Source organism: Squalius cephalus (assembly GCF_949319135.1).
Source record: "Squalius cephalus genome assembly, chromosome: 2".
Classification (NCBI taxonomy): Eukaryota; Metazoa; Chordata; class Actinopteri; order Cypriniformes; family Leuciscidae; genus Squalius; species Squalius cephalus.
Window position 1 is genome coordinate 47,444,395 of NC_137123.1, and position 27,770 is coordinate 47,472,164.

At 36.8% G+C, this 27,770-nt stretch overlaps 1 protein-coding gene across 4 annotated transcripts in view; it reads left to right on the forward strand.

Moving 5' to 3' along the window:
- Positions 1 to 27,770, forward strand: part of lrba (LPS-responsive vesicle trafficking, beach and anchor containing) — a 257,432-nt gene that overhangs the window by 83,616 nt on the left and 146,046 nt on the right. For all 4 annotated transcript variants that reach the window (XM_079850095.1, XM_079850096.1, XM_079850093.1 and 1 more), the window contains exons 26-33: positions 1,789 to 1,910; positions 2,653 to 2,760; positions 2,921 to 3,062; positions 3,190 to 3,535; positions 10,922 to 11,097; positions 13,683 to 13,761; positions 13,870 to 14,003; positions 15,376 to 15,437. In XM_079850095.1, the coding sequence (XP_079706221.1) occupies positions 1,789 to 1,910; positions 2,653 to 2,760; positions 2,921 to 3,062; positions 3,190 to 3,535; positions 10,922 to 11,097; positions 13,683 to 13,761; positions 13,870 to 14,003; positions 15,376 to 15,437 (1,169 nt within the window). The remainder of the gene's footprint in view (positions 1 to 1,788; positions 1,911 to 2,652; positions 2,761 to 2,920; positions 3,063 to 3,189; positions 3,536 to 10,921; positions 11,098 to 13,682; positions 13,762 to 13,869; positions 14,004 to 15,375; positions 15,438 to 27,770) is intronic.

The window sequence follows — 27,770 nt, forward strand, 5'->3', positions numbered from 1 at the left end:
AAACGAAAACACACACGCATGCACCATACTGATCTCATACTGTACCCTCATACTTGCAATACATCAAATTAAATTCAGTAAGAGGATTTTTCTGCACCATGGTGGTGGGAAGCCGGCCAAAATGATTAAACAAAATAAGCAACTTCATCTGTTTTGCATACCTCATACAGTTTAATGTGTTTTTCTTTTTTAACTCTACACGACTGTTATGTCTTGGAGAAGAATTATTCATATATTTTGTTTTTGTATCATTGTTCATTGTTTGTTTATTTTTAATGTTGCTTGTTAAGTAGGGATGCATGATATATTGGTATCATATTAGTTATCAGCCAATATTAGAGATGTTTTATATTTAGATTTATATTTAGTAAATATTGGTTATTTATTGGCCAGTATTTAATATTTAATTGTGCATGTTCATTTAGATTACCTTTGCTATTATGTAACACTCTTTGAAAACACTAATAAATAATAATAATAATAATAATTTAATAAGACTCTTAAATGTAATCTGTAATTAGAAATGAATATCCATTATTCATTATATATATTAGTGTTTTACTTCTAGTTTATTTAGACAAAATAGTTATAATAAAATGATACATTTTAATTCTGGCAATTTATCAATTGTCATCCATATTTGAAAGTAATTATTGCTTATCGGTATATTAAATTATTTTTATATCAGTGCATCTCTATTGCTAAGGGAAACATCACTTTTATGCTCATATACGTTTTTGAACAAACCCCTCAACGTACACTAGCATTCAAAAGTTTGCTCACCACTCTTGTGCATTTTTTTGACTGAAAATACAGAAAAAATGTGTAGTATTATTAAATATTATTACAATTTAAAATAACTGTTTTCTATTTCAATATATTTTAAATGTAATTTATTCCTGATGGCAAAGCTGAATTCTCAGCAGCCATTAATCCAGTCGTCAGTGTCATATGATCCTTCTGAAATCATTCTAATATGTATGTTATCTATGTTAAAAACAGTTATGCTGCTTAATATATTTGTGGAAACTTTAATGCAATTTTTCAGGATTCCATGAAGAATAGAAAGTTTGAAAAAGTAGCATTTATTTAAAATATTGTTTTATTGTCACTTATGATCAATTTATGTGTCCTTGCTGAATCTAAGTTATAATTTCTTTAAAAAAAAAAAAAGATCTTGCTGACCCAAACCTTTGAACACTAGTGTCGTTAACTCATCCTACAGCATTTGTGCTGCAGACATGCATGATACCTAAAATCATGCAGCTTGTTGAGGAGAGGTGAGCCATTACTTTTCTAAGCGATCAGATTTACGACGATCTTCCAGGTGGACGTTAAAACATCCCTTACACTTTCACATTAAAGGAGGAACCCGAGCCATATCTAGCGTCTAAAATATCATAGAGACTTGGGCTTTTTTGACTCTGACAGTAAGCAACCTCCTTTCAACCATCATGCGACTCCCTAGAAACCATCCAGAACACCCAAGCTACGACATAGCAACACACAAAACACTGTTAGCTTCTTAGAAATGTACATATTTCTTCATATACTTATGGCTCCAGTTTTCAGTGGTTCACTTATAAGGTGGTGTTTTAAGCCCCTTTTCATCGTCATGCTATGACCTTCTTATATGTCATGTTTCTTTTAGTCTATATATCTTTTCATTCTGGTACCCTTTCATCTCTACGAGGTTGTCTTTTTCCCTGTATTTCTACTTCTCAGTTGCCGCTCTCTCACAGTCTCTCTCTGTCTGTCCCTCTCTCATACACTCTTTCTCCACCTCAGTGTGTGCGATGGCTGTGAGAAACTGTCTGGAATGTCAGCAGCACACTCTGGGTAAGTCTGGTGCAGAGAGCAGCCGTGGACAGCAAAGCCTTCTGGGAGCCGCCAAGTCTATACCAGCACAGGCAAGTTCAACATCATGCCACGGATACCTCTCTCTCTCTCTCTACTGTCTAGATGGTAATTTTAAATAGGTTTGATTCTTACAGTTCCAGTAAAAAAAAAAAAAAAACCTACACTCCACACTCACAGCTCATCTATTATTTAGAATCTTTCCAAAACTGTTGCATTAATGCCCCTGTGCCTCAGCGCTGTCTAAATGTGGAACAGCAAAACAAAAGACTCCCTATTTTTATATAAATCCAACTGATATCAAATATTAGAGCAGTGGGGAAATGTATTTGTGCTGAGCTGACAGTAGAGCTGGGTATCGAGTACGATACTTTTTAGGCACCGACCGAATTACCTCGATAACATCGAGTATAAAAAAAAAAGTCTTGTCATTCGGTACCAAATTTCGAATTGATGTAATTTTTGTTAAACTGTTAATAAATTGCTGTTAAATTGAACACGTTTCATGATTTAAATTAATTACACATTAAATTAGGCATCTTGTAAAGTGTGCTTATCCTTAAGGTTAGCTGGATTAACAGTTTACAGTTCAGTTCTTGTTTTTTTCCCCTCTTCACATTAATGGTACAGCCTCTGCTATAACCATTATCTGTTCATAAAATTGGTATCGAAAAAAGTATTGTTTAGGAACTGGTATTGAAGTCATGGTATCGATATCGAAAATTTTTGAACGATACCCAGCCCTAGCTGACAGACTGAATGAGTCTGTGTGAACTGAGTTTGTGTGTGTTGCAGAGTCCTGTGGACATTGTGACAGGAGGGATGTCTCCTATCAGTGATTTAGACCGTCTTCTGCAGGACATGGACATCAATCGTCTCCGTGCTGTAGTGTTCAGAGACATAGTGAGTCTCTTCACTCAGTACTTATATTCAACATCTCTTTCATTCAGCTAATGCTTCATTTTTGCTAATGCTTTAATGCTAATGCTTTCATGCATTGCTAGTTTAGCTAATTTTTTTAATATTCTAAATTAATTTTAATTTGTTTTGCTGTGTGCTTTAGGAGGACAGTAAACAGGCTCAGTTCTTGGCCCTGGCAGTGGTCTACTTCATCTCTGTACTCATGGTATCCAAATATCGAGATATACTGGAGCCACACAATGACAAAAGAAATGCCCAGCGCTCACAGTCTATCAGGAGCACAGGTGACCACCTGAACCCACACACATCACTGCAGCAAGATTAAACTCAGAGAACCTACAGAACAGATACAGTACACATGTATTCTGTGTTTTGATGAGTGGACTAGTGTGTTTTTATTTTTTATTTCAGAGAGTGTTCAGTCTGATCTCGAGAACGGTTTGTCTCCTCATCGTCGAGACTCTAGCATTGAGGGTGAGAAGACTTCAGCCATCCCCAGTGATGCTGAGACACGAACCGGCCCGGACGCTGTATCTGAAGCCTTGTCTACTTTGTCCTCTGAAGTCAGGAGAGGCTCTGAGGTCACTAATAGAGACAGCAAAGGAAAAAACGTCAATGTCAAGGATATTTTGAGAAGTCTCGTTAGCGCACCCTCTGGCGACATTATGGTGGACCCCAGCCTTATACCGCCTGGGTTTCTGGGTGCAGTGGGTGATGCCTCCCGTGACCCGTCCGTGCAGTTCCACTCCTTTGACAGGTGAGTGGCCATCAGAATGAATGTTCACTGGCCAATGTGTGCACAGTGATGTAAATGCTTTGCTATAGACACAAAAGCTTCTACTCCTGTTTAATTTATTTATTTATTTTATATCTGTTGTTCTTTGTCCACACATTTTGTTCTGCATTCATGTAAAAATTCATGTCATTGTTTTCTCTCAGAGTGTGCTATGGCAGCGATCTGTGTGTATTTTATGATGGACACCCTCACAGAGTGTCTGACTTCTGCTGTGAAAGTGTGCCGTTTTACACACAAACAAACAGCCTTACAAGAGCAGAGCCCATCAAAATGGGCCTCAGGAGACACATACACATCCACTTGTCCATTCCTCCACCAGTGGATTTGTGTCTGTATGTTAGGGCAGAAACGGTTATTGTTAAAAAAACAACAACAAAAACACTACAGTTATGCTACTGTTTGTCTCATATCTAACAAGACTGAAAATATGAATATTAAATTTGCGTGACGTGTAGTTTTAAAAACAGAATTGAATTTTTTTCAGTACGTTTCTCTCTCTCTCTCTCTCTCTCTCTCTCTCTCTCTCTCTCTCTCTCTCTCTCTCTCTCTCTCTCTCTCTCTCTCTCTCTCTCTCTCTCTTCTCTCTCTCTCTCTCTCTCTCTCTCTCTCTCTCTCTCTCTTTTTTAATATCATGACTTTCAGTTCTGTCAACGGTTCTGGAACTTGTATTATATAAAATATTTGAGCTAAATCTGCAGTCAACATACCCAGAATAATTAAATTCCTCATAATTCTCTTGCCTAACGAATTGTAAGGTGTTAATTTTTAGAGGAATTCTGAGTATACACCGCTGTTCATGGTTGGTACAATTTTTTTTGGGTGAAAGAAGTCTCTTCAAAATACTTCAAAATCAGTCTAATATGCTGATTTGCTGCTCAAGAAACATTTCTTATTATTATCAATGAACAGTAGATACTTGTTACTATAACTTTTCAATTTAACGAATTCTTGCTAAATATAAGTATTAATTTCTTTAAAAAGAATATTTTGCACCAACATTTTGAACGGTAGTGTATATAAGTGGTTTTGTGAGTTTTTTTTCTTTCTTCCTTTGCATCTCTTGTCTGTTTTTTAAAGAGTTTAGTGTAACTGCTGCTCTATGGGGAGGGTGGGGTGCTTTGGGAAACCAGATCCGTTGCTATGTGTTGGCGGACGTCTACAGTGTCTGGTTTTTATTTGCTGCATTGTCTGTGTGTAAGTCTGACATAACCAGAGAGGGTTTATTACACAAAAGAAAAAAGGATAGACTGAAGAAATAAAAAAGGAGGATTTTGCTTTTGTGTTGGAAATAGACAGCAGTATGCCATGCCATCTTCTTTCTGTTTACCTCCTACTCTCTCACATCTCTTCTCTTTTCTTTTTGCTCTGGGCATCTGTGAGACATCCCTCTGATCTGGCCTTGTGTTTTATCTGAGGAATGCTCTGTCAGGTATCACAGCGCTGCTGGTATCAGGACAGGGATTATGCTGGCTCCCGCAGAGGATGAGCTCAAAGCTCCCAGCATTCACTGCAGCTCGCTTCTGCCACCACCTCTGAGAAATAAATACATTTTGAAAGGACTTGGTCCTCCATCAGGTCTTTGGTCAAACCAAGTCCTGTTCACAACAACACAAATAATTTCTGAATGTGGTTTGTCTGTTCAGACCAACGGGCTGAATGAAAATGCAAATTCACTCTCTGACAGTAGGTGGTGAATATAGACAAGCAGTTGTTATTGACAAACCAAAAGTTGTATTTCTGCTTGTCAGAGAGAAGAAAGTCAAACATTATTTACATTTTCAAACAGCCATCCAGATTTTTGGATTTGCTATGATGTTTATGGTTTATTGTACACTGTAAAAAAACAAACTCAATTCATTATATTTTGTTTCTTTTTAGCATGTTTGTTGTTTTTGTTTTACTTACTCCCAAAAGTTGAGGTAACTTTTGTCTATTCAAATAAATTGGACAAATAAATTGGAAAAACACAGTAAAATAAGTTTACTTGACTAAAATAAAAAACAGTTTATGCAGGTTCCATATTCTCCCCCTGTTATTTACTGTCGTTAGTCATAGTTTTATCTAACAGCAGCAGCTCTGAACATGTGACCAAAAGTGTCAATCTTATTGGTTGGTCGTTTTTTTCGTAGTGCTATGGAAAATAAATTAGAAAACCTCTATAAAAAGAAATTCTGTATTATTGACGGAATGTATGGATGCATTGACATCCATTGATTCAGATTAAAATGTTATACCGATTTTTCTACTGAGTATTTGTCTTGGTGTGAACAAGCCCTTACTCATACTTTTTTTTTTTTTTTTTTTTTTACTGGTCTAACACCAATTCAGTTAATAATTTTGGTCTAATTCAACACCTGTGTTCCTTTTTCCATTCTTTTGCTTTTTTCAACATCAGTATTTTAGATTCAAAATAATTTAAATTGATCTGAAAGTACAGTATGTGTGTGTTTTAGGCGCTGTGGCTTGCTTGCAACTTTTTGCTTCTAAGAATTCACTTTAAATACTACTAAGATGAAAAATGACATTTTAAAAGTATTTAAATGTATTGTATTTAATTGAATTAATATACGTGTAATAATTTAAATGACACGTTTTTTTTGTTCACATATGTAGCTAATAAGTTATTAGAGAAGTTATTAAATCTGTGTGCATAGTAAAATAATGATCAAAATGCTGCTTAAAATTATTTTAAATGGAGTGTAATGTCATATAGGACATGTCAACTTCCCATTTTCCAGAGTGTTCAGTTCAGTTCATCTTTTTTAATTTCCCAAGGGCAATTGGGTTGCAGCATACAAGCATAAAACAATCACATACAAACAATACCAACATATAAAACAACCTAAGATCTTCACACACACACACACACACACACACACACAAAATGAATGAAAACCAGAGGGGAGGAGGTGAAACTCATGGTGCATGGGGTGAGAATCATCTAACAGTATACTCTGGGCTTTTCCCAACACCTGCCTTTGATCCAACTGGGATCTTCCCATCTCATCTGCTTCTTCCCAGTTATTTTACTCCAGAGTGCAAGGGAAAGTCTTATCTCCTCTTAGGATTCCCCCCAGCAGAGAGGTGCCGAGTTATCTGGATGACTCCAGATCTGAGTCTGCTGTTCTCCAAGTCCATTCACACACTTTCCCTCTTCAACATACACTCACTTGTCCTGTTCTCCATTCTCGCTTCTCTCTCTAGTTACAGCTCTCTCTATATCATTTTGAGTCATGTTTTTTTTTGTTTTTTTTTTGTCTCATTTCATTGATTTTACTATCTTGAGATGTTTTCTGTTGCACTCTTCTTCCACACATATGAATAAGTTACCAAAAAAATAACAACCAAATTTTTCAAACCCAGAGCGATTAATTATCCCGCTGTTCCCTCTACTGAAGTGTGATTAGTGTTGCTGCATTTAACTCTATTCATACTATGTACACAGAGCTTCACTGAAGTTATACTCTGTGCCAGCATGCATGCTTAACAGAGTGTATGTCGGAACACCCAGGGTGGTGTGATTGAATCCCTGGGGATTTATGAGTGTTATATATGGAAAAAATACAGGGTCTCCCAGATAAAACAGGACTGGGGTCAAGGGTAAAACAGACGTTAAATTTATTTACTATCAACGACATCCTGATTTCATCATACGTCTTTCTTACCCCGCTTTTGTTTTGACATGAAGTCTGCAAATATTTGCTGATAGGATCCAGAAACCAGTGAATGGTGTCATAATGACTTGTTGGACAAAATTAGATTTACACATCAGCAAATAAATATGGGCTGAGAAAGGGTTAGGATGTCACAGATATATCGAAATTACTGATGTTCTTGACAACAGTTTTTTTCCAACTATAAAAATTAGATGAAAAATTATATTTATATTAAGTGGCTTTAACTACTATGTACTAACATTGAAATGAATAATTTGATACAATGGACTTATTGTGTACATACATGTTTTTACATTGTACTTATATTTAAAAAGTACCTGAATGTAATTACAGAATGTAATTACATTTGTAAATTAGACTGTTGACCCTTCCCTTTCACCTTAACCCACCCTTAAACCTACCCATACCACCACACCTGTCCCTAACCTTACCCGTATCACACCTCAATAGCAGCAAAAGCGTTTTACAATACAACATGAACACAATAAGTACATTGTACCTACTTTTCGATGTAAGTACATAGTACTTAAAGCCACTTAATATAAAGTGGGACCCAAACGGATAAATAACCATGTTAGTTAGACATCCAATGTGGTGACAATCTAGTTATAACTGGATGGTACTTTATTTGCCTTAAACAATAAAACAACACAGTATTAAGCTTACAACCAGCAGGGCTAATTTAAAGTAGCATTTTATTTTTATTCTGCGTGAGGAAGCTGATTGTTCAGCCCTTGTTAAACATCAGCACAAAATGTCGATTCATGTCCTGTAAGATCAGGTTCTTGCACACACTTCCTCACACCCGATCTCACATTCGGGCAGATTACGGGAAACATGCTGTTTACATGTCGTTTCCAAGAGTGTTGGTTAAAACTGCTAAATAATTCAGCTTCTGGAATCCAAACTCCATGGACGCTGGTCAGCACTGGCCTCTCGTCTGGTGGTATACACCTGGCAGCTCTGATTAATTGACAGCAGTAGTGAGTTGGGGCTAAGTGTGGCTAATGGTGTGCTGAATAATTTAAAACCTGCGCCTTTGAGCAGATGGATCTGCAGCCGCTCACCCCCCCCTCCGTCAGCAGCCGTCCACCCCCACCATCCCACCAGCGGTCAGCGCTAAACATGCACTTGAGAGAGAGCAGGAATGCGCTCTAATAGAGTTTTTGGATCAGTGAACTGTTGTACAGCAAATGCTGATGTCATGAGCATGATACCGCAAGCCTTCCAGTTTACAAATTCCTCTTTCGTTTTCTTGGACTATTTTCAAGTCAAGGAGACATCAGAAGTGTAGAAATGGTGTGAGAACTCTCATTCCTGTGCTTTAACTTCTAGGCAACTTCCAGCGGTACGTTTGAAGCAGTCTGTCCTAGACGGCTCTTATCTGATGCTAGCGTGCCGCCTCAGTCTGTAGCGTCTCTATGGATGTGTTCTGGAGAGGAGCTGGTGACTGCGTAGCATTACCCCTTCTGTCAGCACTGATAAACTGAACACTAGCCGCTGTGAAAGGCCAGAGCACTGTCAGGGCTTTCAGCTGATATGAACCATTTCCATTTTTACCTCTAGACAATGTAGAGTGCAACAGAGCCATGACATCATTATGAAAGCTCTTAAATACTGATGCGTTCTTTGTAGTATAACTTTTTGCCATATGTTATTATGGAAGTGTTACCGTGGTTACTTAAGTTTCCACCCTGGTTTACATCAACATGCATTCTATTCTTTAATGAGACTTTTCATTTTTTAACTAAATAATTTGTCACTGGAGGTGCAGTAGTTAAATCTTTGGACACACCTATTATTTATGATTTAACATTTTTGAATAATTGTGAATCATCAAAACTGTGTTATAACTCAAATAGACAAACAAATCAAAACCATTTCATATTTTAGCCTAGAGACACTTTCTCAACCAGCCTCATGTGAAGAACCCTGGGTCGTATAGGCCTATCTGATGTCTTGAAGGTTCCTATGTATGCTAGTTACTTGTTGGCTGATTTCCTTCACTTTCTTGCCCACATAAAGCAATACATGCATTTTAAAAAACTGCTGGTAAATAGTTTTTTGACTTAGGAATTCCCAATGTCAAATCAAAAATGTCTGAATTGTTAACACACAATGTTTGCAATTGCACACCTAAATAAGGTTTCTGTCTATGCTGTTTTTTTTTCAAGTTTCTCTTTTAATGCATTCTAATTTGTTTGCTAGTACATCCTTGATACTTGCATTGTTTGGATGTGTGCGTATGTTGTGCATAGCTAAAACATTACAAGATAATCTAGTATGCAATAGAGCAACAACCATATGTCCAAGTAAACAGCTTTGTTAATTTAAAAATCCTATCCAGCCAATTGGTAAACGGCAGGATGAGGAGCACGATAGATATCCTTATAGATAGATAGCCATGATAGCCTTCTGATAGCATCACTTCACCTGCAAAAGAGGCATAAATTTAGACCCAAATGGAAATGTCCATAGCTAAGATACCAGAATGCTTGCTCCCACTGTGTAAGTATGGGACGAAAGAATGCTTTCCAAGAACAAATTCCATGACTGCCCCTTGTTGTTTTGGGAAGCATGGAAAAGCAACTATAATAAATGAGCTTTTATGTTTCATTTGACTTATTTTTGTTATTATCAAATCACTTGTACAGTACTATTCATAGTTCAAAACAACTCAATGTCTGAATTGTGAATGGAAAATATTTTTCACAGTTGCACACCTAATAAATAAGGTTTTTGGCTGTACTTTTTTCACTTTTCTCTGTGGAAACTCTGGTCCATATGAGAATCATATCAAAATATAACTGAATATTATACATGTTTAGAAAACCAATTTCAAGCATGTAAGCATAAATAATGAGATCATATCGTTTTTATGATGGGAAATTATACATTCAGTCAAGTGTGTCCAAATGTTTGACTGAGACTGTGTGCACACTCCACAACTTTAGGATGAACCTGTATTTTGTATTATTATAACCTGTATTATTCAGTCTTCACCTAACCACAAATCAACTTGTTTATGGGATTATCATAAGATATGACACTGTACTGCGACACGCAGGAGTTACTAGACCATAACACACCGCCAACTTTAATCAATCACAAAGTTTAGAGCTCTGAGTGACAGGAGCTGGGAGGCCATTGATTGGTCGGAAGATAGATGCTGCCATTATGGAATATTCTGTGTCAGGGAAACAGGGCTCTAATTACACTAACACGGTAAATGGGCTTCTTGTGTTCTGTGAGCTGGGCGGCTTTTTATTCTAAATCACATTATGTGCGGCATATTTAGCCGACATCATCAGTCTCATCGTTACAGGGCCGACGATGGAACAAGAGCTAATGGTTTTTTGACTGAGTACTTGATTCTCTTGCTCTGTGTATTTACCAGAGCAGAGTCTATTTTCCACTTTCCACTAAAAAAGACTAATCTAAGGATCAAATTCTTTAAAACTATTCCATTCTACCCACAAAAAAGAAAAAAATAAGAATATATATTTTAATTATATATATATATATATATATATATATTTTTTTTTTTTTTTTTTTTTTTTTGTGGGTAGAATGGAATAGTTTTAAAGAATTTGATCCTTAGATTAGTCTAAACAGCTAAACAAATAAACAGCATTTATTTGAAATGGCAATCTTTTGTCTTCTTTCACAGGAGTGTTGTTGTTGCACCCAAGAAAGCGGGCGGGGTTCCCTCACCAGGAATGAGCACAGTCTCCACAGCCGCATCCGTCCCATCAGCCACTGCTGCATCCTCAGGTGGAACTCCAGTCGACAGTGTGTCAGTGGTGTCCGCAGGAGATACTGTTCAAAGCACAGAGTCCGCCCCAGGTAAGTGGGGACGTCTTCATGAATGATCATGTCTACACTGTTACCTACACATTAACCAAGTGCTGTTTCCTCAGTTATAGAAATGTATCAATCCCAGTATATGATATTAATATGAATCAGTTCTGTGTTTGTGATTGTCCTTTACAATCACTGTACTGTATATTACAATTAATCAGACCTGAGATTATAACCCAACTACTAATTTAGTCGTTTTAATGATTTAAAGATGTTCCAGGACCAGATTTTCTCTTTTTTTCTTTTTTTGGATGGTTTTGTGATATCTGGAAAGTTTCTAGAGCAAAACAAATCCTCTATAAAGAAAGTATAAATATACACTATTGTTCAAGAGAAGCATTTATTTCATCAAAATACAGTAAAAACGGTAATATTGTGAAATATTGTTACAATTTAAAATAACTGTTTTCTATTTTAATATCTTTTAAAATGTAATTGGTAACCCTTTATAATAAGGTTCAATTTGTTAACATTAGTTAACATGAAGTAACAATGAAAAATGCTTTTACATTTTTTTTTTTTTTTTATTAATCTTAGTTTGTTAAAATCAAAAGTTGTGTCTGTTCATATTATTTCATGGACCTGAGCTAACATGGACTAACAACGAACAGTTGTATTTTTATTAACTAAGGCTAACAAAGATTAATAAATATATTGCTCATTGTTAGTTAATGCTTTGCATGATTAAAAAAACAGCCCTCACAGATTTAGTTAAACCAACTTAAGGTCATCTAAAGTGGTCTTCACAATTTAAAATCCTGATACATCGTGCAAATCATGTTTTTCAGTAAATCTAATATCAACAAGTTTGTGTGATGATTAAAGGTTGGATTTGAATTGTAGCCAATGTCATCTCCTCTGTCTAAAACCATTGCATCTATGTCCTTTCTAATATAGTGAAATCAACATCTGCATGCACACATGATCCTTTGTGCATGAAGGGATTGTTTTTAGCTCCCTTTTGCTTTTCTTGTCTTTGAACTAGTGTACTCATGGGCCTATATCTCATGCTTGAGGTTGTAAGCTTGTCTGTGTCTTTATGGTTCTCATGTGTATGTGTGTGCGAGGATAGGGGCAGGTCCCAGCTGAATAGTGATAAGCTAATTTTCTCCGGGCTGTTTGAAGTGGCTACTTCATCTCCGCACAAGCACATGTTGGTGCTTTAAGAGCCGCTGTCCCCACAGCCAGAAACATTCCACGATGCTGCCTGTCATCCTGCTAGAGTTATCCCTGCCCTGAGACTCCACGTGTGTGTGTGTGTGTGTGTGTGTGGGTGTGTGTGTGTGTGTGTGTGTGTGTGTGTGTAGAGTTATTAGTGCATGCAGATTTATTGTGGTGTGATATCCTGTGAGAGAAAGGGTGATCGTGCCAAGACCTTTACTAGCCCAAAATGTGACACTTCCAGGGCAAGATTAAATTTATTGACATATAATTACTCGTACACTAATCACAGCCACACACAGGGCTAATGAATTTATGGGCTGTTTTATCAGGGGGAGTGTAAGAGCTGCTCTAATGCTTATTTTACATGAATGCTAACCAAAGCAGAGCAATCATTCAGCTAAAGCTCATTTCACATGGTTTCAGGGCTTCAACGCACATCTTCTCTCTTTTCCTTTATATGACCGTGTAGATAGCTGCTGGAAAGGGTGATTTTACTAAGTTGTTAGTAAATTGTCAGTACATTCACAATGATTTTGTTTAAGTTGTTCTATAAAGTTACTATGTAAAGTGTTTTTGCTGTATAAACTTCAGTAGCCTAAATGGTATTAGATGTTTGCTGAGCTTATTTCTAAGGTCATCACTTCAAACTGTCGGTATCTAGTGATAACTTCATGATTCAACTGATCTCATTTGAACTCTGATATCATGTGCATTATCACTCAGAATTGGTCACGTTCAAAAGGTTTTTTATTTGTTTGTTTTTTTAAAGAAGTCTCGCCAAGGTTGCATTTATCTGATCAAACACACAGTAAAACAGTAATATTGTGAAACATTATTACAATTTAAAATAACTGGTTTCTAGTTTAATACATTTTAAAATGTAATTTATTCCCGTAATGGGAAAGTTGAATTTTGTCTCATGATCTTTCAAAAACCATTCTAATGCAGATTTGGTGCTCAATAAACATTTTTAATTGTTATCAGTGTTGTTTTTGCTGCTTAATACTTTTGCGGGAACCTTTATACATTTTCCCCCAGATTCTTTGATGAGTTGAAAGTAAAAAATAGCTGAAATAGTAATCTTTTGTAACATTATAAATGTTGCTTTTGATCAATGTAATGCATTCTTGTTGTTGTTGTGTCCTTTTAAAAAAAAAAAAACTTTAGATTTACTGTAATTCTTATATTTTACTGTATTTCTACTGCAATTGGCTACAGTAGCATATAGTGTATATAATAATAATAAATAATAACGATTATCTGTCAGTCATATTACCCAGCTTTAATCTGTAGAATTAGTGACGATTTATTCATGGAAGATGTGCTTGTTCTAGCTTATTGGATCCTTGTGTTGTTTAGTGTGTATGTATTTGTAATGAGTATTTTACTGGTTGTATTCTCTGCAGGAGGAACCTCCACAAGCTCCAACCTGCCATCTGTCCCTGCCTTACCCCCAGTGACCCAGAGCTCCGCCCCCAGCATGAGGTCTTTTTTTTTTCGTTTTTCTCCAGAAATACATATTTGATTTGATATTTATCTGGTATTTCACAGACTGTTCACTTTATTAAAGTGTGTTTGTGTATGTGTTTTCAGTATCTCAGAGAGATTGGAACATGCTCTGGAGAAGGCAGCTCCTTTACTCCGAGAAATTTTTGTGGATTTCGCACCGTTCCTCTCTCGCACACTGCTGGGCAGTCACGGACAGGAGCTACTCATCGAGGGCACCAGTGAGCTACTCTTCTGCTCTTATTACTGATATTTGCAGAATATTTCACACAAATGCATCTCAGTTGTATTAATAGTTTCAGTACCACTAAAGGCCTGCACTCTTGTTACGGTTTGAAGTGAGGTTCACAACACCACATACTAACACAGAGAGATCCCATCACTCCCAATATATTAAAAAAGCACCCACACCCCCTCTCTCACCTCTAACCAGATTTAAGCTGTAAATGGGGGCTGAAAGTATCTTTTAACTCACTGATTATAATAGCAATGTTCTTTTATAGAGCACAGGGTCAGAGGTCAGCACACTCATACGAGTGTTTGGCCTGTCCACTGCCACCCAGAGGAATGAAACGCTGATTAATAGCTGCAGGGTGACTTTAGAGAGCCAATTCAAACAAAAAATGCTTCCTTCCTTCCTCTTCCTCCAGCTTCCTTTTTGTTCTCACCTTTAGCTTTCATGTTAAATCTCTCTCTCTCGTGTATGTAGTTCTTTAAAGCTGTATTTCAGATCAATAGAACATATGCTCACCATATTTAGTCTCATGTAATACAAGCTCAAACATGTATTAGTTTACAGTAGCATCATGTAGGTTCATTTAGTTCATCAATACTCTTTGACCTCGCAAGATGGTGCAGAATTAGGCCACTCACAAATCTTCATGTGTCAGCAAAATAGTCACCGGTGAGAAGAATGAAATAAATAAAACATTTCCCGTAATAGTACTTAATTAGAAATTAGAAATCATATAGAACTGAATAATTTTTTTAAAAATTATTAGCAGTCTTATTACAGTGGTATGCAATTATCATTATATTCTTGATTATAATCTTGGTCAGTTGCAGTATTTAGCCATCAAATATTTCTGAATAATAACCATTGCCCATGGCAGCAGTGTATAACTAACCACTCATCTTAGAAACTTGTATTCTGTCCCTCCTTCAATATCCATGTGTTTATTTGTAGCTGATTAATAAGCTTACTGTACTGATTAATAAGGATACTGTACCATTAGATGGACCGTCAGGGTGGAGGTCACCCTGTTGTGGTTTATTTTGTGATAATGGCTGGCTGATGTTATTCCTCATTCAGCACTCAAGTCTAAAATATTCTGAAACCTACTGTATAAGATAAAATAAATATCTGGCTATAATGCTAAAATTACTGAGACCACAGGAGGACTGCTATGGAATCAATACAACATATTTGTAGCTTATTTGTGATTTATTTTGTCTGCTATTTTTTTAGAGACATATTTCAACAAATCAAAATTTAAGATCAGTAATGTTTAGTTCCAAAATCTTCATCATTAATGGTTAAAAGTTTTGCCTACTGAAACTAAAAAATGAAATGTTAATTTTATTTTTTTGCAGGTCTTGTGTGTATGAAGTCCAGCAGTTCTGTGGTTGAACTGGTCATGCTACTGTGTTCCCAGGTAAGTCATTCCTCCATCTCTCCTCAAGGTTTTTACACCTTCCCCTCTGTCTTTCTCTTTACTGTTAATAAATCCATCGTTGTAGTGTTAGCCCGAATACTAAGCTCTGAGTATAGACAAAAGTCCAGAAAAATGGCCACAGTTCCCTTCTTAATGCTGTTGATGTGAGTTCAAAGGTCAGGGGTCTTGACCCAGTGTAAAGGTCTTGGTCATATAGCCAGTCACAGAGAATAATGCAACATTGATAGTGTTTTGTGATCGATCTGCCTCCCCATCGGGTTTTTTAAGGCAGGTAGGATGAAGGATTGATAGCAGAGCTCTGTTCATTTGTTTGTGTGTGTGTTTTTGTCCCAAAATGATCTGAATCCTCCCTTTGGAGATATTCGAAGACATCTGTACTTCAGGAAAAGTATTTATAAATAAATACAATTGTGTATATATTAGGGGTTACACAGACTAGTTGACTTTAATGCTCTGCCACGACTAGTCGCTGGTCATGGGCTATAGATGGCGCAACAGGATAAGAAATCTTTGAAGTCTACTTTTACGCTCCATTTCCACCAGTTAAAATGACAAATAAATGCATATTCCGAGAGCACTCCACAAGATATGTTTGATTATACCATCTGGATGCTCAAAATTGATTGGGTGAATGCACGTTTTAAACAGCTTATTGGACACACATTAATCGCCTTTCTCAACTAATGAGCTTCTGCATTGTAACACACACACATAGACAGATCGCACGCACACAAACATTCAGTAGCGCAGAAATGTATTGTCAACACTGTTCTGTGATTTATCAATAAAATAGCTTAAAATCTTCTAGTATATAGGCATATTTCTTAAAAACTAAAACCAACAGCTTCACTTGTTGGTGCATTTGTCAGTCTTTATTAAGAGGAATTCAATGGTGTGGTTATAGAATTGCGTTTGTGGTGAGAGAGTGAGCATGTGTGCATAATATGCACCCGATTGAGTGTTTATGATTGGGGCTAATGGAGGTAGCCATAGGGTGCCCTTAGAGGAGGAGAGTCACTGAAGTGTGTGATATTCTGTTGACACACACACATAGACACTCAGACACACACAGACACTCACATTAAGCCAGGGCTACTACAGATTTTCAGTGACTATCATTTTGCTCGAGTAAAGAGATTGTTGAATTATTCAGTATTAGCAAGGTGAGAATGTATCATGGTGTTTACATACAAATGAGTAGCACACATACACAAGCACTCCTTGTATCCTTTTTTTATTGCTTTTATTTTCAAAAATAAAACACTTCTCATCCTCCTATAACCCTCCCTAAAGGTAATCCAGAGAGATCAGGCATCAGCCGGGGCGTCAGGGGCCGCATATATTTGCAGAAGTGAGGCGTGAGGTGGGGGTCCCTCCGTGAACCCAAGCATCTAGAAAAGAGGGAATAAATGACACGCTCTAATGCACCTATTTGTCATATCTGTCACGCTGTTGTGTAATGCTAATCTAATCAAAGGGGAGAATTTGGGTTCTGCCTGCTTCCACTGGAAAAAAAGCCTCTGGCCCAAAACCCGTTCCAGTGGCGGCGCGTTGCAGGCCCTGTGCTGCAATGAAAGGGCTGCGTTGCTGCTGATTACTTCAATAAATCATCTGAACTAAATTCTTTCAAATGATGCAAATGTACTTTTATTGTGGGGGAGAAATGGTGGGAAAAGGCGGCAAAGCTTAAATGAGGTCGTGAGCCCTGTTTACCCCACAGGTAATTACACAGTCTTTTGTAGGGGGATAATTTTGTTTTATGAACGTGGCAGATTTTTTTCTTTCTCTTATTTGGAAGAAGAATCAAGAGAAACTTTAGGGTCTCTGACTGATCCTGTGTTTAATCAGGACACGACATCCCTGCTCAGGAAGTGCTGTTGTAGACAGGAAGTGAAGTAGTCCTTTTGTTGACTGAATAGGCAATGAGAAAGGGAGGATGTTGATGGATTCGTTTACTTTTGCTTACATTTCCTTCTTATCCCAAAATAGAATCCAGCCGGATATGGTACCGTCTGCACACATTTTCTAATTAATATCTATGGTCCAAGATGGAGTAGGTTTGGGGCTAGAGGTCAAAGGTTGGGGTCACAGACTAGTTTTTAATCACTCACGATCAGGAGGGTTGCTCTTCTGTTAGAGAGCGATCCTTAACTGCAATTTTATTGCATCTCTCTGAAATGAATCCCTTTATTCTCAACACAGGATCAATTTTCATCATCTTCTATAAGCCTGTTGTGGTTTATTGCTTTTCACTTGTCTGTATTATTGATAGTTGTTATATAAAGCTGTATTAAACATGCGACTTTTAATTGATTTTTTATTGTATTTTTTTTTTCATTCTTTCAGCCCTTTGTTCTTTTAAAATATGCATGTGAAAAAGTATCTAATACTGCAAACACATTACAATGACTGTAATGAATAAGTGTTGACATCCTCGTTATATCTGTATTATTGTTCTGGTAATGCTTATAATAATATGGATGTGTGTATGTGTGTGCGTGTATATATAGGATAAATATTGATTAGGTCCAGCATATTATCTGAAATCCTCTAATAATACTTATAATATACTTATATAATGCTATAATGGATTATACTATAATATTTTGCTTTATTATTATTAATGATTAATGTAAGCAAATCATTTTTGCCAGCATTTATTTTTCTGTCTGTCCTTTTGCTATTAAAAAGCAGGAGCAAAAGAGAGGGTGTTTTTCAAACTCTAGTGTTATTTAAATTAGTGTTCAGTGACATTTGTGGCATAATGTCAGTTAACAGAAAATCATTTTGATTTATTCCTTAGTTAAAAATAAATAATAAGAATGTTGAAAAAAACAAACAGGAATCATGGTTACAATAAGTGCTCAATGAAAAAAAAAAATGTAAGGCAGTATATGTTTATAGTCACAAGTGTAATATTGCAACAAGACTTGTGTTAACAATGAAATAAAGTAATAGAATCACTTAGTTTGCTACAACATCTTAACAGCTGAAATAATACACATTTTTATCATTTAATTTACGGTATGTGCGAAAACTGCTTTAGTGGCTGTTCACGTCTCGTCTAAAAACGCGAGGAATTTGCCGGCTGCGCCACTTTCTCCTCTTTTCAAAGGCACTTGCACTTCCATGGTGTCTGCCGTTGCTAAGTAATCATGAAGACGAAGAAGTTTCAGCAAAGGATAAATGGATTTCCGCCCCTTGCATTAGCTCTACTACTAGTTAAAGGTCCCATGACATGAAATTTCCACTTTCTGAGGTTTTTTAACATTAATATGAGTTCCCCTAGCCTGTATATGGTCCCAAAGTTTCTAGAAATTTTAATCGGTGTAAGTCGAGCTTTTGCTATTTTTCTCTGCCTTTGAGAAAATGGAAGCTCAACCGGGCTGATCTTGAATCTCCTCCTTATGACGTTATAAGGAGAAATGTTACCTCCCCTTTCTCTGCTTTGCCCGTCCAGAGAATATTTCTCGCCCATGAGAAAATGAGCTAGGAAGTAGAACACGCGCGCGCGATTTTAGTTTGTCCACGAGAGATATCATGGCTTTTGAGCGAGCGAAGCATAATAATTGCTCAATAATTAGATGTACAAATGAACATCGAATGGTCAATACAGAGCTGGGCTTGCTGAATGTCGGACAAGTAAGTCAACAAATTATATATAAGTGTGTTGCTTTACTGTTTATGGTTACCTAGCTTGTTACACGTAGAATGTGGCTGTCACATTAGCTATGCAGTTACTTGCGCTAATGTAAAGGTAGACAGCATCAAGTTACACACACTGTAACGCAAGTGTTGTACATTTCTTTGGATAACCGTTTTCCTGTTGGTTATATGGCGCGCGCGATATCCGCATTTCAAGATCGCAGAGCTTGATTTAATTGTAATAAGATAAATTACAGACGTTACAGATCTCTCATGAAAAGGCAACAGTAGGTTCGCGTTAGCTACATGATAATAACTGTAAACCATCTGAATAAAGTACCGTATCCAGACATAATATTTTAAACTAACCATTCAGGAAACGTCCTGCTGGAGCCACTGAGTTGCAACTTCTTCATCCGTTGCTTCTCCATCTGGATCAGATTCTGGGTCAAACTGAAATGCTTGAACGACTGTGTGTCTTCGTGCCATTGCAATATATCCAACATAAACAAACATGCATGGTACCGTTGCGCAAGATGGTCAAGGCCACACCCACCCTCCACCTTGCGCCGCCTTTCTCCTCCTCATTAGCATTTAAAGCTACAGACACCGAAACGGCCCGTCTGAAGGAAGCTCATTCTGGGACTGGCTTGTAGTGGCTATAATTCTGCACCGAGGCTGAATTTTTGGAAAGAGATTTCAGATACAGTACTAAGGACCACTAAGGACTATATTAAAGCCTACAAAAAGTAGCATGTCATGGGACCTTTAATATTTATGGATATGAGAAATAAAAAAAAACCGCCAGCTGTACTATGATCAGATGTTCATCCATCTTGGCTGAGGTTTCGATGTTGTTACAGAAAGGCCGAAGCTGATTGGTTGGTTCTTGACACATGACCTGCGGTGCACTTGCGGCATTCTGAAAAGTTGAGATTTTTTTTCATCTCGCTGCGGTGTATAATGCACCTGGGAAAAACAAGTGTGTCACAACGCATGAGCGTCGAGACTGCGTCACTCTCTATTTGAGCACGCTTGTCACGTGTCTACATTTAAAATAACGAACTTGAGCATGCAAAAGACATGACGTGTACGGGCCCTTAACCAAGGTCTTTATACCCTTTACAAACTGACAGTTTACCATGCATATTTTACTGGTAGTATTAATTATGAATAAATTATTTTGTGTGGTAAAATTATGCTACAAATGCTGTTGATTAAGCTCAAATTGCATTGAACCCAGAATATTCCTTTAATACTTTCGAGCAGAGAGAGGAGAGCAGAAGGCTAGAGAGGAATGAATGTGGCTGGGATGAGAGAGGAAGGATGAGCGTAAAACAACAGCTATCAAAGCATCCACTCCGTTCAGGAAATTGCGAGTGATAGGGCTTCAGATTAGGCCCTGCATATTACATGAAGATCATCTTTGAGTGTCCTCATCTTGCCATTCAAGGCATCCACGTAAAAGCCTTATGTTTCACCCGACCTAATTCTTTTTGACAACGATCACACATACACACCGCTTCACTGAAGAAGATATACCACCTGCTGTTGTACTGGAGAATATCACTTAAAAAGGTTTCAGCTTTTCAATAAATAATGCTGCCTGCATTGAGACACTCTGACGAGGAGTAGAAGCTTGTGGATTTGATTGTAAATAAGCTTGTCCAGCTAAAAATATACACAAAAAGAGTCTTTTGTTAAATGATACTTTATATAAGCATCATTAAAGCAATGGCAAACTGCTCTCAGAACGGCGTTGGTTTGGAAATCATCTCATCCATCTGCTTGACAGTGGCCTCCTGATAGCTGTTTGTCTGTCAGATATATATGGGACTCAGGCAGCCGTGTTTCCCTATATCACCCATTACCGCTCAGACCTTGTGTCAGGTCATCTATTCTTTAAGACATTTATCTTCTGAATGCCTCACACGGTGGAAGGGCTAAGGTGCAAGAGTAAGAAACAGTATATTCATGTGCATGTTTGCGAAAGGCTGGGCCTGCTTTGGTATTCCTTATTTCCTGTGTTCTCATTTTAGAAAAAAATAATTATATTATTAAAAAAAAAAAAAAAATTATTAGATCATAAGCTGCTTAAAGAAATCATTTGGTTCTCTCTATACTTTGATCAGCAGCGTTTCACATCTGCTGTCCTGATATTGTTGATGATCCTGACCAGGGAGTCTTTAATGTAGAGTTAACCTGTTAAACAGATGGGCACCTTCGTCAGTCAATACGTACTGGAGACACTGACTTCCCCCTGAGCACTTGGCATTTCTTAACCTCTGACCTTTAGGAAGAGGATGGAGAGTGGCCAGTGGCTCAAGAGTTTAACCCCCTGGAGTCACAGTGACTCTGGGATCAATACTCACAGGGAGAGCGAAAGGAAGAGGAATCGATCGGTCGACTGTCCAGTGAAAGCCTCAGCAGTGACTGTTCACTGGATCTCTTCATCATTTCTCAACTGCGCACTGACTCCAGGCCAAGAAGCTTCAGTGTAAAAGTTCTTATAATAGTTCTAATGTAATTGTTGCAGTGAATTTTTTTTTCCATTAGCTTTGAGTATTATAAAACAGATATGCGTCTTAATCCTGTGATCGCGTTCAGCCCATCCTGCTTAAATTCTGGGCCAATATTTTTTTATACTGCAAAGGTTTATTAAGGGTAAATAATTGGCAACTGTAAGCATTCTCTACTTTATAGATTCTTATGAGACTGTAATTGATCTGATTATGCCAGTTTGTTTTGAAAGTATAGCTATTAATATGAGTATGAATTGGAAGGTGCCTGTTTTTAAGAGTCATTACGGTAATACTTCTTACTCGCTGCGCAGTTAGAGATGGAGAGGATAAACATACTGCAAATTGATGTAAAAAATGAATTAAACAACAAAAAAACGGTGAATATTTAAATCAAACTATACTTGATGTAAAGTCAGTCGGCACAAGCAGACAGCGTGGAGCTATAGAGACAGCTCATGCTCACTTTGTGTCTCTCAGCCCAGCGCTATTCTGATTTTTTTTTTTTTTTTCATAGATCTACAGAGATTCATGTTAATTGAGATGTATGTTTATATACAGAGCTATATTTATGTAGAGCAATAACAGACCTTCAATACCTGCACTGACTCTTTACACTGTCTCTTACTAATAAGTGGCTTACATTGCACCCCTTGGCCCTACCCCTCCGTTTTGCGCGTTCCCGTGAAGGGGTAGGGCTGTCTCGATTCTCTTTTGGTTGGAGGGGTAGGGGTAGGGGGAAGGGCCAGATAGCCCTTGAAACGAAGATTTTTCGGGACCACACTTCAAACGAAAGGTATGAGAAAGGGGGCTACAGAGGCAACATGACTGCCAATAATCAATTTCTTTATGTCACATTCAATCTTGTATTCATATTTATGGTCATGTTCTTCAAAGAAACGTTTGCAAAAAAATCGCTGAAGTTCGTTAACGATAGTCCCACAACATATTTTCATGTCTGATAACTGGTGAATGTAATTGCGGCAGGGAATTGGCTTATCTTTTACTGTACGTCTGCTATGAACGCATTGTTTTCTTGTGGTTATATGTGAACACGATATAAACGAACAGTGCTTACACAGTTTCATGCTTTTTGCAACATGATCAACCAGTCTTTGTGTGTTCTTTATCAAACAGGGACACCTAAGGAAACCCGGAGGCTCATTCGTTTTTCACGCTGACAACTAGCAACGTTTCCTGAAGTCCTAAAATACTTAGGCGTCGAAGATATCGTCATCTCCGTTGTTTTCTGCAAACTTCAGAAGAAAAATGCAAAAAAATAGCTGTTACTCACGCAATTGAGATGACTACAACTGACGGCATCTTGGAAGTTTGTGATAAACATTGGCGCATCTCCTGTGATGTAGGCGCTAGCAACGACTTATAATGACGTGTAACGGTGTAGTAGTGGTGTCCCATTTCTTAGGGGAATATTTTCACCCCTACACCTTGCCACTCTGTTTCAAGGGGCAAGGGTAAGGGGTAGGCGAAGGGTTAGGGGTAGTCGAAGGGGTATAAAATAGAATTGGGATTGGGCCTAAGACTAAAAACAATTCATAGACACTAATGATTTCTCACTTGAGCAGTTTTGGAACTTGTGATATTTCTCTAATTTTTGAATAAGAACAATCTTAGTGTTAAATATTTGTGTCAGTCCTGATATTAGTGTTAAAATATCTGTCATCAGTATCTGCCTTAAATTTTGGCATAAACCACCAGGCATTGGTTTTGCTCCTTTTCACAAACGATGCCCAATAAAGCAGAATTAACTTTTTTTTTTCAGGGAAAATATGAGAGAAAAACACAGTCACATTATATAGTTACCTTTCGAACAGAACAAGAAACAAATTTAAATGTACAAACATTATAAACACCACAGTAAAAACATCTGCACACATCAGGGTGCAAGTTAGTGAGCTCAGGCCAGCAGGCTTTCTGACCAAGTGACCATGATTGACTACTTCAAAGAATTGGTTTAGGACTTAAAACTGGCCTTTTAAAATGAAAAGCTATTCAGGGACATCGGCGCTTGAAGCTCAGTGCAGACCGTTTCGTCTCGTTTAGTCCTGCCATTTTTAACTTTGCAAGTTCCATAAACGTCGCAGAACTGAAGAGGAATGTGGTTGAACCTGAGGTTGAATCTTTCTCCCTCCCCATCTCACAGTCAAACCTGGACCCCGCTGAGAGGCATAACATGTACGTAAGGTTCAAGCGCAGGCCCAAGCCACGTGTTGTCTTTCCCCCTCTCCCTCCTCCTCCCTCCTCCACCCCAGACAACGACCCACGAGGGTATCCGTGCCGGTGGATAACATTGCTCTCAGCATTCTTTGAACACAGGGTTCCGTTGAGGCCCAGAGAAAACACACTAACACCAACTGGCACTTAATTCTGCCGGCGCCCTGCCGATGCGAGCTATGCGTCCGGAGACGGGGCTCTTCCTGACAGGAAGTGAGAGGGAACGGCATGAGGAAAGCTTACGACTTGAGTGACTTTTAATTCACTCTCTGACTGCAATATAGTTGGCTGGGAAAGAGACATGTTATTGAGTCAAATTGTTTTTTTCTTTTAAATGGTACCGATGGACTAACGGTCCTTCATGCTAGCTTTTTCCTTTAACTGTTGGAGATTCTTATAGTAGCTTGATGTTGATTTGCTATACCTCATGCAGAATCTCCTTCCTAACATACTCTCTTTGTGTCACTATTTACATACATGGATATGTGTATTTACAAAATCAAAATCATATTATCTCTGTGTGCATTCTCACCATGTGCTGAATATATAATAATCATTGTTTCTATAGCCCAGAAAGGCAAGCAGCAAGATTTATGTATGCTGTTATCATTCCTGTCAAGTCAGATTATTTCAGTCATCACCCTCCTCCTAAACCTTCAATAGAGAGAAGGAAAAAAAAGCACTTTAACTTTTTTTTTTAATAAATGTTTTTAGAAATCTTTTGACACCTCCAAGCCCAGCTCATTGTAAGGAAGCTTCTAATCACATCTGTTTAACCACAATCCTCTATGGTCTTTAAATGTAGTCAGAGTAAATATTTGCTCCCCTTGTAAAGTCTCCTTGTGTGGAGTGTCCTCACAGAAACACAGGCCCTTGGCCGTTTGGGATTGTGTGTTTGCTTTAGAAGAGATAACATCTGAGAACATGCACAGGACTTGTAGAGCGTTCTGCTTGTCACATCAGTAAATTAAGCTGTCTGGACCTGCTGTCAGATGCCATTTTGATATTACGATGAGTTGATTGAAGTGGACCTTAACAAGTGGAAGTTTTAGCACTGCAACATTAAGCTACCTTGAAGGGCAATATTAAAATTGAAAGTAAAAATAATAAGAGATAATCAAGAAAATTTCAATAATAATAATACACCTCATTGCAGGGAAATATTAAAAAAATCAATAATAACAATATTTACAAAAATATAATATATACAAAATGGTTTTCTGAAGATACAAAGGAGGATATTTTGTCTTTTAAAATAATATTTTAAAGTAAGTATGCTGACATACAATAATGTTGTAATAATGTAAGGTGTAAACAATTATAATAAAAAACAAATACAAAAAACAAATAATAACAATAATTAAATAAAATCTACAAAAATTTATATTATAAAATACAAATCTATAAAATCAAGCTTTAAGATTAGATTTTAAAGAACACAGAGGTCAATTAATTTTTTTTAGGTAGTAAATTTAAAAGAAAATGCCCTTTTCCTAATAGATGCAAGTGCAATGGATAGATAGGAACATATAGGTTACAAGATTAAATTAAAAGATACTGTGGAGCCAACCACACAAAACCTTATATGCAATTAAATGTATCTTAAAATACGCACAAAACCTAACGAGATTACTTGTCTTTCAGGATTCTAGCTGCATAATTCTGAACATGCTGGAGTTTGTCAGTGTTGATTTTAAGACCACATAACATTGCAAAAATAGATACTTTGTGGAAACATAATTTTTTTGTTTGGAAAGTTAAGTGTTTTCCCTGTAAGTAATACAACACTGACATTTTAAATCTAGAATATCTTTCCGTCGTTCAAAGCTATACAGTAGCCACTTTTCTGTTATAAATCGCCTTGTGCTCTGTGGACAAGCCGTAACGTAAACTTCTGCTCGTTATGATCTGAAACAGCGCTCTTACATGTGACGGATAATTTTTTTGTTTCATCTGAGCCTCAATCCCCCAGCCTGCAGAAAACAAACAAATACTTGTGATTATAACTGATGGGTTGGAAACTGTAGAGCGACTTGTTTATTTTCAATGAACGAAGCCAAACGCCATGCACATTTCCTTGTCTTGCCATTGTGGATGAGGCAAAACATTACATTGTAGGTCTGCGTTGTTTCATTTTTGTTTAAGTTGTGTTTTAGTTTGAGGGTAATTGTGTTCTCTTAATCAGCAGTGATTAGGAATGCAGCGCCACGGTAATTATCATGGCAAAACTAAACAAAAGAATGCCTCATTGGATGACTTCTCTATGGAATCTAAAACATGTTGTTTGTGTGTCTCAGAAGAAAATTACTTTTGTTTTTTTTATATAAAAAAAATCTATTCAATTAGAGCATTCATTTAAAGTATAAGGGAAATGTTATGTAATATGTTTTTTATGAGCCCAGATTACACTGATTTTGTTTACGAATGTGTTCAGAATGTGTTCACACACGCTCACACTATCCTGACGCAGATGCCACTGAGTACTTTGTGAGAGTGTCTCTCTCTCTTTTTCTCTCCCTCTGCATTCCCTTCACTCTGTATTACAAACTTCTGTTTTCATCATATAGACTCGCATAACGTAGATCTCTTCATCGCTCAAAAATAAGGACAATATAACTGATATATGTAATATAACTAAATATAATATAATATAATACAAATTACTATTAATTGTATCTAACAAACATTTTTGTTTATATAATATATGTGCGTATACATAATATATTTAGTATATATGAATTACACACACACACACACACGTATATATGTATATATATATATATATATATATATATATATATATATGTATGTATGTATGTATGTATGTATGTATATGTATATATGTATATGTATGTATATATGTATATGTATATATATATATATATATATATATATATATATATATATATATATATATATATATATATATATGTGTATATATATATATATATATATATATGTGTATATATATATATATATATATATATATATATGTGTATATATATATATATATATATATATGTGTATATATATATATGCATAACTAAATGGGTACACACATACATATATGTGTGTGTGTGTATATATATGTATATATGTGTGTGTATGTATGTATATATATACACACATTATATGAACAAAAACTTTTATATTAGATGCGATTAATCGTGATTAATCAATTTGACTAATAATATAATATAATATAAAATAATGGCTCATGCAGCATTATGTCAACACATTAATTTGTATGCATATTATGTGCAGGGTTTGTCAGAATTGACTGTTCATATTTTTTCATAATTGATCTTCTTAATATTTCTTGATGATGATGATGATGATTATGATTCTAATAATTTATTATGTTGTTTAAAGGATGTTTAGATCATTTTTACTTGAATCGTTGATGTTATTCAGTTAATGTTATTGAGTTTTTGCACTATGTTAGACGTTTTGAGTTGCATGTCCAGAATCAGTGTACCAGAAGTCTCAATCTTGGATAGCTTGTTTATATACCTGAGCATCAATAAAAGTGAAACTGGCGTTTTACACAAGTGTGTTTGGATAGATTTGACCTTGAGCAAGTGTTCCCTATATGCTAGTCTTTGTTGTTTTATCGAGACTGGAGGAAACAGGTCAATTATAAATGTCCTTGATGAAGTGTCTTATGACTGGTCTGAATCACAGTGGCTATCATTACAAGTTTATCTTTACGATACAAACTTTCCCAGGCACTGTTTGTGTGGCTGATAAAAGTCATGTTCTATCTTAGGACACAATCCTGGTCTTGATGACATGAATGGATCAGCGTGAGTGGTTGCTGTAACGACAGGACCGGGGCAGAGGTGGCTGGGTTGTAGAAGCACCTCTCTTAGTTCAGGGTCAGAGTTGAAAGGTCACAAATGGCTGCCTGTAT